At 41.3% G+C, this 12,334-nt stretch overlaps 1 protein-coding gene across 1 annotated transcript; it reads left to right on the top strand.

Annotated features, from left to right (window-relative positions):
- Nucleotides 1-8,892: 8,892 nt before the first annotated feature.
- Nucleotides 8,893-11,829, top strand: LOC107694523 (SLAM family member 9-like; the record flags this gene model as incomplete). Its single annotated transcript, XM_016494226.1, has 5 exons — nucleotides 8,893-9,223; nucleotides 9,395-9,679; nucleotides 9,778-9,912; nucleotides 10,292-10,359; nucleotides 11,779-11,829. Coding segments are annotated over 5 exons (870 nt in total), but the record flags the coding sequence as incomplete, so codon positions are not given.
- Between the last annotated feature and the right edge of the window lie 505 nt (nucleotides 11,830-12,334).

Genomic DNA, 12,334 nt, shown 5'->3' with positions numbered 1-12,334 from the left:
TCTCTCTCTCAAAGAGTTTTCTGCTCAGGTACAACACTGGTTGCTCGCTCCCAGACTCTCCTTGTGCCAAAACTGCTCCTAGTCCAACATCTGAGGCATCCACCTGCACAAGAAATCTCTTCGAGAAATCAGGACTCTGCAGAATTGGTTCTTGACATATCAGATCTTTAAGTGCTACAAAAGCTCCTTCACACTCTCTTGTCCAGTGATACTTGGAAGGACTCTTTTTAGTCAGTTCAGTTAATGGAGTAGCCAAAGATGAAAAATGTGGAATAAATCTACGATACCACCCAATTAAACCCAAAAATGATCTCACTTGTTTTTTGGTTTCTGGCCTTGGAATATTTTGAATGGCTTTAAGCTTTTCCACCTGTGGCTTAATTTGACCATGGCCAAGGAGGTAGCCCAAATACTTCACTTCAGTTTGGGCCCATGAGCATTTAGTGGTATTAATAGTGAGTCCAGCTTTTTGAAGCCTTCGTAAGACATCACAAAGATGATCTAGATGTTCCTGCCATGTCCGACTATATATCACCACATCATCCAAATATGCTGCCGCATATTGATCACACCCAGCAAGAACTCCATCCATAAGTCTCTGAAAGGTTGCTGGGGCTCCATGTAACCCAAAAGGCATTACGGTGTACTGATACAACCCAGTAGGGGTACGGAAAGCAGTGTATGGCCTGCAGAAGGGTTCGAGTGGCACTTGCCAATACCCTTTACATAAGTCGAGGGTAGTCATATAATGTGCTTTACCCAATCTTTTAATTAGTTCATCTATGCGGGGCATTGGATATGAATCAAAACAGGATACACTATTAAGCTTCCTAAAGTCTGTACAGAACCTCACTCCACCGTCCTTCTTAGGAACCAGAAGTATGGGACTTGACCATTCACTCTGGGAGGGCTCTACTATTGCCATCTCCAACATCATCTTAACCTCAGTCTTCAGTTTCTCTACCATCTTTTCAGGGACTCTATAAGGTTTCTGTCGGATTGGGGTAGGATCTTTCAAGCGGATACTATGGGTGATAACTTTAGTCAGCCCTGGTTTTTCTTGGAATAGCGATGGGAAAGACTGACGTACCTTCACTAGCTGTTGTTGTTGATGATTACTCAGATGTGGATAGAGGCCTGGAGCTTCCTCTAATGGTCGGACTGGTTCCATTTCCACCTCATCTACTTCATCATCAACAGCCTGCACCATCATCGTCACTTGATCCTTGGATTCAGGCATCCTGTCTTTGAACTCCCTCAGCAAATTGACATGCAGGATCTGTTTAGGACGTTACTCAATACTCGTGTACATCCTGATACAATTTAGGCCAATAGAATCGTTGGCTGATTCGCTCATAGGTTTTCTGCTGACCTAAGTGCCCTGACCAAGGTATAGTATGACCCAAATGCAGGATCATCTCATGGAGTTTACTGGGAACAACCAATCTGTGATTTTCTGTGTCTGCCAGGTACAAAAGATTGTCTTTTAGAATGTATCGATCCCCACCAAATCTTGGTACTCCCACAGCTTTACCATCAGCCTCACAAATTTTTTTAAACAGAGGTTGTAAAGTAACGTCTGAGCTTTGCAATTCCCCAAAATTGCCAGGGACCTGCTAAAAACAGTCCCGCACAGAACCCTTAAGCATATTAAGCAGACCCTAAAGGACGTCTTGATGGCTGTCAGTGACATTATCTCCTTCGGCCATGGGCCTGAGCTGCATATCCTAAAAGAACTTGCCTGTTAAGGGCTGGGCTCGGAAGCCCAAGCCTAGGGCAGAGCTCAAGGCTTGGAATCAGAAGAAAGGGATTCCTTCAAGGGGATACACACCAGACCCTGGCCTGCCACCCAGGGGGGCTACCACCTGTTCTGAATAAACCTGCTCAAAGAACTGACTCGACAGATCTTTGCAAGCAACACCCTGCTCAGAAATGTATCAACAGAGATACATAAGTTGAGTAGAGCCCAAGGCGAGAACCGGGGCCTAAGCCAACTCAGAGAAAGGGAACGAGGCTGACAGCGCATAACCCTTACCATACAGGATTTTAGAAAGTGTGCAGAATGCTTAGCGTGCACACTTACTACAATGTGGATTTTAGAAAGTGCACAGAAGCTTAGCGTGTGCACTTACCATAGCATGTATTTAGAAACACCGTAGCTTAAGAGGAGTGACCGAGGCTGTATTAAGCCAGCCTAGGGGCCCTATGTGACTGTGGCACGCTCACAGAACATATTCCGAGGCATCTGCTCACAAATGCCCAGAAGGGAGCGGCAAGCTTGAAAGAGGCCCTTAATGTTGAGGGGAGCACAGCTAGTTCACTTAACAAGCAACCAGCCAGGGAGGCAGGAGATGGCCCAGCCACCTGGCATGATTGCTATACGAAGTTCAAAAGAGCGGAGGCCCAATTTTAAAAAAAGAAGGGGGACTTGAACGCTCAGATCGAGAGGGGCTTATATGAACCCCCAAGGGCATTGCTAAGCTTGATCCCAAGGAGAGCGGTTCAACAGGGAGGCGGAGAGAGGCCTAACAACCTGAGGCCACTACTCAATGAAGCTCAAACGAGTGGAGGACTCGATGAGAGAGGTCCACAAACACTCAGTCGGGAGCGGCAGGCTCAAAGACAGCCCTCTGAGGTGAGGGGAGCACTGCCTGGCTTGACCCAAATAGAGGCGGCTTATCAGGGAAGCAGCAAGTGGACAACTACCTGATGTCACTGCTATGGAGCTCAAGAGCGGAGGGTTCAACCCCTAGCGAGGAGAGAGAGGAACCCAGGTTGACCGAAGTGACCAATATCCCAGGGTAGAGGACCTAACTCTCGAGTCGAGAGGAGGACTCACCCAGACTGCCCAGGACCGGCGAGCTCAAAGGGACCCTCCTGCAGTGAGGGGAGCACAGCCATGTCCGGGGAGCAGATAGATCGCAAATGGGACATCAGAAATGGGATCCTGCTAGAAGGGGATCACACATTTCTGAGGGAACAACAGGGTGCCAACATAAAGGCAACTGACCAAGGAGGCGACAGAGACGGGCCTAACACTTAGTTCGGTGCAAATGGGGTTCTTTGGGAGCAGTGCTCTCGGCTCTCAAGCTGAGGCGGGCCCTTACAGTACATACTGGGAGCAACTCATAGCTAACCCTCAGAGTGAGGGGAGCACTTCTCAGCTCGACCAGAAGGGGGCATTACATTAGAAGGGGTAACCCAGCAGGGTCCAATAAGAGACAGTCCACTGGTGCAGCTGGACATGGTGTCAGTAGAGTAGAAGAAATAGCGGGACCCAATAACCATTCATGCGTATAGAGCTTACTGCTCCTCAGAGCAGAAGCATACAAGAGGGGTTTCCGCAGAAACACAAATCCCTCTTACCTCAGGGAATGCAGTGTACTCAAGCCCACTCCGCAGAGGGGTGATTACTGGTTCAACCATAAGGGCAGTGTGACAGGGAGGACCCGCGGGCCTGACCGTTTATGGAGCGTTGAGTTCCTCAACGCCTCAGAGAGAGGAGCTCTAGCTCAGAGAACGTACATGATGGTTAAGGAACGACTCAAATCTCGGAAGACCCATCAGGGTGATAAATGAGTAGCACACCCTGGCCAGAAGATAGGGAGCATGTCACGAAGCATGTACTCAGAAGAGTAAGCCCACTCCGCAGAGGGGTGATTACTGGTTCAACCATAAGGGCAGTAGACAGGGAGGACCCGCGGGCCTGACCGTCTATGGAGTATTGAGGTCCTCAATGCCTCAGCGAGAGGAGCTCTAGCTCAGAGAATGTGCATGATGGTTAAGGAAAGACTCAAATCTCAGGAGAACCCTCAGGGTGATAGATGAGTAGCGCACCCTGGTCAGTTTAGGATAGGGAGCATGTCACGAAGCATGTACTCAGAAGAGTACTAGCCCACGAGATGGACCCGCAGGTCCTGAGGTTGCAGCGTTATACTGGGGACCTGATTCTGGGAGGCTTCTGCAGAATTCCAGGCTGCATGTCCAAGTCGAAGATGAGGGCTATCACCGACCAGGATCCAGAACCGATAAGTGAAACCATCATTGTAATCGGTCAACAGCAGGAGGTCCTCACTTAGCAGGTGGGTCAAACCTAAAAGTCAGAAAACAGAACAGGTCCGAGTAGCGCTGCAGAGAAAGGCTAGTATCGAATACACAAGAACTAGCAGTAGAGTAGATGAAATGGATTGTACTCACCAACCATGGCTCCCGCGCATGACTCGGGCTCATGGATATAGGCTGGAGGCGAAGTTCTATAAGACATAGAAACTAACCAAAACATCATAGGCCCAGCATAAGAGACTTCAATGCAAGCGCAGGAGGCTCCTGCCTAACCTCAGTCAGGAGGAAAGCTTTTCAGGGGAATTAAGGGGAGGAAGATGAGAGCAGATGTAATACTCTCAGAGGGAGGTGAGTAGATGGCTCAGGTTTTAATTTGTTTAATTCGTTGAGAACGCCTAGTCTGGATCACCTCCCTCAAATCTTGCCTGACACCCTTAGACCCACACCCCTTAAGAGCCCTACCCGCAGGCGGGGGAGGGGCACGAGTCGCAACACTAGTCTTCTGAGCCCGCCTTTGATCCTTAGATCGAGACGAGCCAGGACCCCTTTGATGTTCGGGCTCAGACCAAGACCTTTGTGGAATGCAGGATTTAAAGGCAGCCGAGCGCATCTTGGCCTCCTTAAACTTCTCGACCACCGTGTATGCCCTGCCATTCAAACGAGATGTATCCTGAAGGGGTTTGGACGGCATGGAGGGAGCCTTAAGAGAAGATGTCTCCCCCATAGAGAGATAGCAGGCCGGCGTCTTTTCAACAGGGGGCATCTTCTCATAACCATTCTCACGCATCCCCTCGATGTTGGCATAACTAGTATGCTGGAATCTGTGGATGCGGGACAAGAATGGATTTTTCCAAGCCTTCTCGATCTCCACATGGAGATCGGGAAGGAATGGAAGGCTCACCTGAGCTGGAGGGCTATGGTTAGAAAGAAAACGCTCGTCGAGGCGGCCTCGAGGCGTCACTCTCTTGGCCCGCTTCCACGGCAAGTCAAGTCTCACCGTGGCGCGATCCATAACCTCAAGCAGCTCATCATACGCGGGGCAAGATTATTGGGAGGACTCAGTCTCGACTTCTTCGTCCTCATCTGACATCTCCTGCTCATCCTGGCTTTGAGCGAGCAGAGCACTAGCCGCTGGATCAGACAATGTAAGAGAGATAGCATCATCATCCAGCAGCTCACTCTCGTCCGTGACTGATGAACGCGAAAGGGAAAGACCCTTTTTCACTCATCAGCCAGGTCCATCTGCGATTCCCACAAGCTCATTTTCCTCCGTGCCTCAGCAGCAGAGGGTCCAGAACCAAGAGGAGCCGATGTCCCTCTTTCCTCGAAAAGAGAGACAAACGAGAGCAGAGCTTTTTCATAGAAAAAAGCTCACAGTGCACGCAAGCTGCCCCTCGAGGACATTGCGCGCATGCTCTTCACCCAAACTAAAGACGCAAAGTTTGTGTGTGTCATTAGGTGTCAAATAACAAGGTCACGGATCCACACACTTCTTAAACGCCTTACTAGTGATCACCATGGTAAAGAAGAAGAATCGTTCTAACCGTAAATGCACGCTTCAAACAAACAGTCCTAGAAGACGAAGAAGAGGATGATGTGTTCTCCCGGCGCCTGCATGTGTGTGCATTCCTCTGCTTGTAAATAAGGCGCAGCGCATCTGGGTTCATCACACGCAAGTCATACTCTCGTGAACTTGCAGCGGAGACTGATATGGAAGAGAAGAAATGGTTGAATAAAGTTGTTATTTTTGTTTTCTTTGCACACAGAAAGTATTCTTGTAGCTTCATATCATTACAGTTGAACCACTGATGTCTCATGGACAATTTTAACGATGTCCTTACTGTCTTTCTAGGCCTTGAATGTGGTAGTTGCGTTGCTGTCTATGTATGATCAGAAATCACTTGGATTTCTTCAAAAATATCTTAATTTGTGTTACAAAGATGAATGAGTCTGTTATCTAACAGTAAACATTAACTATATTGTGGTTCATAAAATACACAAATAATCGGTTTTGGACTCACGGTGTGAGCATGGGCCCACTGATGTCAATAATAGGTCCCATTTTAGAGGTTTTGCCAAATCTCAACGGTAGTAAGTATAAATCACCAGTGAGAATCCACTAAATGTTTAGAAGATGTCTTTATTGTTTCATAGTTGTGACATAAAAGACTGTGAGAAGTAAGCAGAATTTAAGGTTGGACACCACTGAAGTTTTTTTGCACTGTGTGGGTGGAAATTTCTCACAGCACCTAACTGAGAGTTTGCCTACTGCTTTCCAAATACAGTATTAAACTATTTTATTATAAAATGTGAAAAAAACCTATAAACTATGCATTAAATATGATCACTGTGTTTCTATTATACTTTCTTGTGATGGTTCAATGTTTCTGTAGGTTAAAGTGTCTGAGTTGTGCATAAAAGCAGGAAGTAGCTCTTCACCTACAAGCTTCATGCTCTAAATGGCTGTTCTGTCATGCACAAGATGTTTGTCCACCCAGCGGAACAAACCACGTTTCTGAAGAAAACCGACCGCAGCAGCTTTCAGTTTGACTCAGAAGCTGCTATTAAGTAAGACTAAAGTTAGATGCAGACACTTTGTAACTTTTTGAATTTTGAGTATTCACGTGCACAACAATTGACTGAACTGGATAAATACAACCATTTTTGAAACACTCTAGTGATCACCATGGTAAAGAAGAAGAATCGTTCTAACCGTAAATGCACGCTTCAAACAAACAGTCCTAGAAGACGAAGAAGAGGATGATGTGTTCTCCCGGCGCCTGCATGTGTGTGCATTCCTCTGCTTGTAAATAAGGCGCAGCGCATCTGGGTTCATCACACGCAAGTCATACTCTCGTGAACTTGCAGCGGAGACTGATATGGAAGAGAAGAAATGGTTGAATAAAGTTGTTATTTTTGTTTTCTTTGCACACAGAAAGTATTCTTGTAGCTTCATATCATTACAGTTGAACCACTGATGTCTCATGGACAATTTTAACGATGTCCTTACTGTCTTTCTAGGCCTTGAATGTGGTAGTTGCGTTGCTGTCTATGTATGATCAGAAATCACTTGGATTTCTTCAAAAATATCTTAATTTGTGTTACAAAGATGAATGAGTCTGTTATCTAACAGTAAACATTAACTATATTGTGGTTCATAAAATACACAAATAATCGGTTTTGGACTCACGGTGTGAGCATGGGCCCACTGATGTCAATAATAGGTCCCATTTTAGAGGTTTTGCCAAATCTCAACGGTAGTAAGTATAAATCACCAGTGAGAATCCACTAAATGTTTAGAAGATGTCTTTATTGTTTCATAGTTGTGACATAAAAGACTGTGAGAAGTAAGCAGAATTTAAGGTTGGACACCACTGAAGTTTTTTTGCACTGTGTGGGTGGAAATTTCTCACAGCACCTAACTGAGAGTTTGCCTACTGCTTTCCAAATACAGTATTAAACTATTTTATTATAAAATGTGAAAAAAACCTATAAACTATGCATTAAATATGATCACTGTGTTTCTATTATACTTTCTTGTGATGGTTCAATGTTTCTGTAGGTTAAAGTGTCTGAGTTGTGCATAAAAGCAGGAAGTAGCTCTTCACCTACAAGCTTCATGCTCTAAATGGCTGTTCTGTCATGCACAAGATGTTTGTCCACCCAGCGGAACAAACCACGTTTCTGAAGAAAACCGACCGCAGCAGCTTTCAGTTTGACTCAGAAGCTGCTATTAAGTAAGACTAAAGTTAGATGCAGACACTTTGTAACTTTTTGAATTTTGAGTATTCACGTGCACAACAATTGACTGAACTGGATAAATACAACCATTTTTGAAACACTGGATTTGCCTATATATATACTGTGTGTGTGTGTATGTATATATATATATATATATATACACACACACACTCTAAAAAATGCTGGGTTAAATATGGACAAACCCAGCAATTTTAACAGTTGGGTTAAATGTTTAAGGGTCAAAACAACCCTAAAACCCCTATTTATTATATATATATAATATACATACACTCTAAAAAATGCAGGGTTAAATACAACTCAGCACTGGGTAAAATATGGACAAACCCAGTGATTGTATATACAGAAGACATTCAGAGCATGTGAACTGAGCGTCAAACTCTTTTGGGGGAGGATTCATCAGATTAACAGGTTGACAGTCTTCAGCAGACAGCAGCGGACATTAGATCAGGCTTTTCACTGAACCATTAAAGAAAATGCTTCACACACTTGTTTTGTTCTGCTTGTTCCATTTGTGCTGGTTGAGTCTGATGGGTAAGTTATAAAAGCATTTTTGCTGTGTATTTTCGTTCAGTTTCTTAAGATTTACTTACTTTGAATTCAGGTATCTGTTTTATTCAGAATTTTAATTAGAAATTTTCAGGACTTTTATTGTGACTGTAATTTTTTCTTGATCAAAAAGCCAAAACCACCACTGAACCACTTTCAAATTACAGGCGTCTTTTGTTACTTTAAATATTGTTTTTTTTCTTTTTTTTATTGCAAATGCAAATTATTGCCAGCAATATCTAAAAAAATAAAATAAATAAATAAAAAAATAAAAAAAAAATATATATATATACTCTCACGATAATCGTAAATAACTACAATATATTATGTAACTTCACATACTGATTATACTCTCTAAGTTTAAAATATATAAAGATAAAGTTATTTGTTAATAATTATCTGTCGTTTAACGTATCTCACCTTTCACTTTGCTATTATGTTGTTATTAAATTCATATTTAAACATTTCAGTCTACGGATTTCAGGCTTTAGAAACCATTAGGAGCTTTAATCTGTTTCTGTTTGCTCTTCAGGTGTGTTTGGTGCCGAAACAATGGTGTCAGTGATGGAGGGAGATTCTGTTACTCTAAACACTAATGTTACTGAAATACCTGAAAATGCCCACATACTGTGGAAATTTGGAGCTGAAAAATTTATGATAGCTAAAATCAAAAGAAAGAAACAAATCTCTGTATTTGATGTTCCTGAAGGGAGATTCAGAGACAGACTGAAGCTGGACAATCAAACTGGATCTCTGACCATCACAAACACCACAACTCAACATGCTGGACTCTATGAATTAGATATTACTGAAGTGAAAAAATCATCAAAAACATTCAATGTTTCTGTCTATGGTGAGTAGAGATTATTTGTCCAAACATGCACATATTCTTATTTGAACTATTTACATATTTAATCACTTTATATTTTGAGATGACAGACACACTCACTTACTGTCACACTAAACACTCAGCACAATGAATCAAAAATAAGACTGTTTCTGTTTATTCTCTCATGTTTCTCAGCTCATCTGCCTGTTCCAGTCATCATCAGGAACTCTTCACGATGTTCTTCATCATCATCATCACAGCAGAATTGTTCATTGGTGTGTTCAGTGGTGAATGTGGGTCATGTGACTCTCTCCTGGCACAAAGGAAACAGTTTATTGTCCAGCATTAGTGTGTCTGATCTCAGCATCAGTCTCTCTCTACCTCTGGAGGTGGAATATCAGGATAAAAACACCTACAGCTGTGTGCTCAACAATCCCATCAGCAACCAGACTCAACACAACATCAACATCACTCAACTCTGTCAACCATGTTTAGGTAAAGCAGCAGTTTTATGATATGATCTCAGTATTTTGTTGTAAATCAGACTGACACATTCACTTCTAGATTTATTCTTACAGCACTGGACACAAATTCTCCTTCATATCAAGACTCACCTCTAATAGTGCTGATCTCTGCTGCTGCTGCATCTCTGTTGATTGTAGTTATAATTGGGATCTTCTGCATCTACAGGAAATGTAGAAGACCCGATCAAGGCAAGGGATACCTACTGCTTTTTAACAAGTATTATAAAAATGCTCTAAACATTTTAATCAATTAATAGCCCTAGAAATCTTATGTTTGAATATTCAGCCTTCTGCTGCTGTTCAAATGAACATTTCTAGGAATGACCATGTAATTTGTTCAGCTTCAATGAAAAGTTAAAAAGTCAAGAATAAAGTTCTAATTATTGCATACTCTGCTAAGATCTATTTATGTATGGGTGAACCGTTATAATGCCAGATTCATAAATGCTAATCAATATCTTGTAATTTAACAATGGCATTACAAAATGCTTACATTTGTGCCTTAATATATGTTGTGAAGAAACAGATCTATTTGTGTTTTAATCTACTATTATTGTCCTTTAAACAGTTCAGCCTTGTGATGAAGAAATAAATTATGCCGAGACAACGTTCTACAAAAGAAAAACACGCAAATTGGTAAGAAACTTTAACCTTTGCATTTAGTCTCTGTAATTATTTTAGCAGTGAGTCAGATGTTTGCGTCTGTATAATGATCTGTCAAACACATTAAATCAGATCAGATATTTACAGGTCCCACTTTTTATTAGGTGTCTTTAAATACTATGTACTTAATAATAAAATAATGAATTGTTTCCTATTGTGGTATGTATTGGTATCTTGGTACCTATTGTGTTCATGTTGAATTGCAAAACACTTGTTCTGCTATTAAGATGAGATATGGATAAGGTTTGCTGGTCTGGTTAGGTTTAAGGAGTAGAGGTAGGGTCAACAGTTTAATTATAGATGTAACCACAGAAATTACTTATGGATGTAATTGCTGGATGTATTTTCAAATATAAGTACAATATGTAAAGTTATATATGCACACAATAAGTTCATTGTATGAAATGCTTAAAAGTAAGTACATAGTGGTTAAGGACACTTAATATGGCCCACTTTTGGTTAATATGACCAAAAGTGGGTCCTAATTACATTATGCCATAACATTATGTATTCAATGTGAAAACTTTACTAGCAACACTCTTAAATAACTGTAAATGCTTTAGTCTGTAAAGATTATATCAATAAAAAAGTAATAATAATTAAGCAAAATAAAATATTTAATTAATTCTACAAGACTAGAACGAGACCAAGTTTGTGTTGTCAGTTAACTATGCTAGCCCTGTCACATATTAGCATGCTAAACATGATTTTTCAAATGTAATATCCCTGGAAAAACACAAAATACAACATTTACTTTCAACATTTGCAGTCTCATGCTAATCATGCTTGGAACTACAGATCCACTGACTAGTTATGTTAGCAAAAATGATAGCCCTAGCACAAAACGATGAAGTTACCTTCCATTTTACAAATTTAAGTGAATTTGTAAAACATTGTGTTTGTTTTGAGCAGTCAACAGTGATTATTTTGGCAGAAAACAAGCCATCTGATAGGACCGGATGTTGTTACAGCAAAATCATGCATCAGATCTTATTTTTTTGGTATTACTTCAATATAGGGTATTAAATCTGATTGGTAGTTTACACAGTTGTCTGTTCAGAGTCACATGTCTGTTGTCGTTATTGCATTTACAAAATTGTCAGTTTTTCAGCTTACATCATGTTTATATTTTGCATAGTCACATGCCTGTGTAGTTCATGGTACAATGAAAAATGGTATCTTTTTGCAATAGCTTGTCACTGGGGCATAATTCTCAAAATGTCACCTTGGTATCTTATTTAGTTCATAGTGGTACCATTAGAGGTACGATAGGTACTGTATATAAAGGTATTATAACCCTAATATTACTTCATTTCAATATTTGATTTGAAAGAAAATGTGTTAACTTTTGAAAGGCAAACAATTTTAGCACTATGTTGCATGTTTTTATAGAAAGTTGAAGAGGAGGATAACGTGGACTATGTACCTGTCGTCATGAGATGATGATCAAACTTCAGTCTTTTTCTTCAGTCCCACATACACAAAGTTCACTGGTTTTTCTGCATCACGCATGCTGATTTGAGCTTCCGTTTACCATATTTTATGAGCTGTATGTATGTACAATTTTCAGTGTCGATATATGAATAAGCGTTAAATAAAGTATTTTTGTCATATAAAGTGATCATGTCTCTTCAGAAGACTTAGATTCTGTATAAATGATATGACTGTATATATTTCTTGAAGCTTGAAAATGTTCATTAAATCGACAAAAATGAGGATGAATGAAAGTCTTATGTGTTTGGAATGACATGAGGGTGAGTAAATGACTGAATTTTCTTTTTTTGGTCTAAAAACGAATTGAGGACATGTATATCTGCTCACCATAAATGTAAAATGTTCAACAAGTCAAAGTGAACCTCTTCATTCTGTGAAATGTGGTTTGGTAGACAAACATCTTCAGCATGAGAATGTGTCTGCTGCTGTATGTTTGTGTTTGATGTCTGTTCAT

The sequence above is a fragment of the Sinocyclocheilus anshuiensis genome, unplaced genomic scaffold, assembly GCF_001515605.1.
Source record: "Sinocyclocheilus anshuiensis isolate Anshui unplaced genomic scaffold, SAMN03320099.WGS_v1.1 scaffold954, whole genome shotgun sequence".
NCBI classification, from domain to species: Eukaryota; Metazoa; Chordata; class Actinopteri; order Cypriniformes; family Cyprinidae; genus Sinocyclocheilus; species Sinocyclocheilus anshuiensis.
Note: the sequence above shows the minus strand (reverse complement) of the source record. Positions and strands in the feature narration are given on the sequence as shown.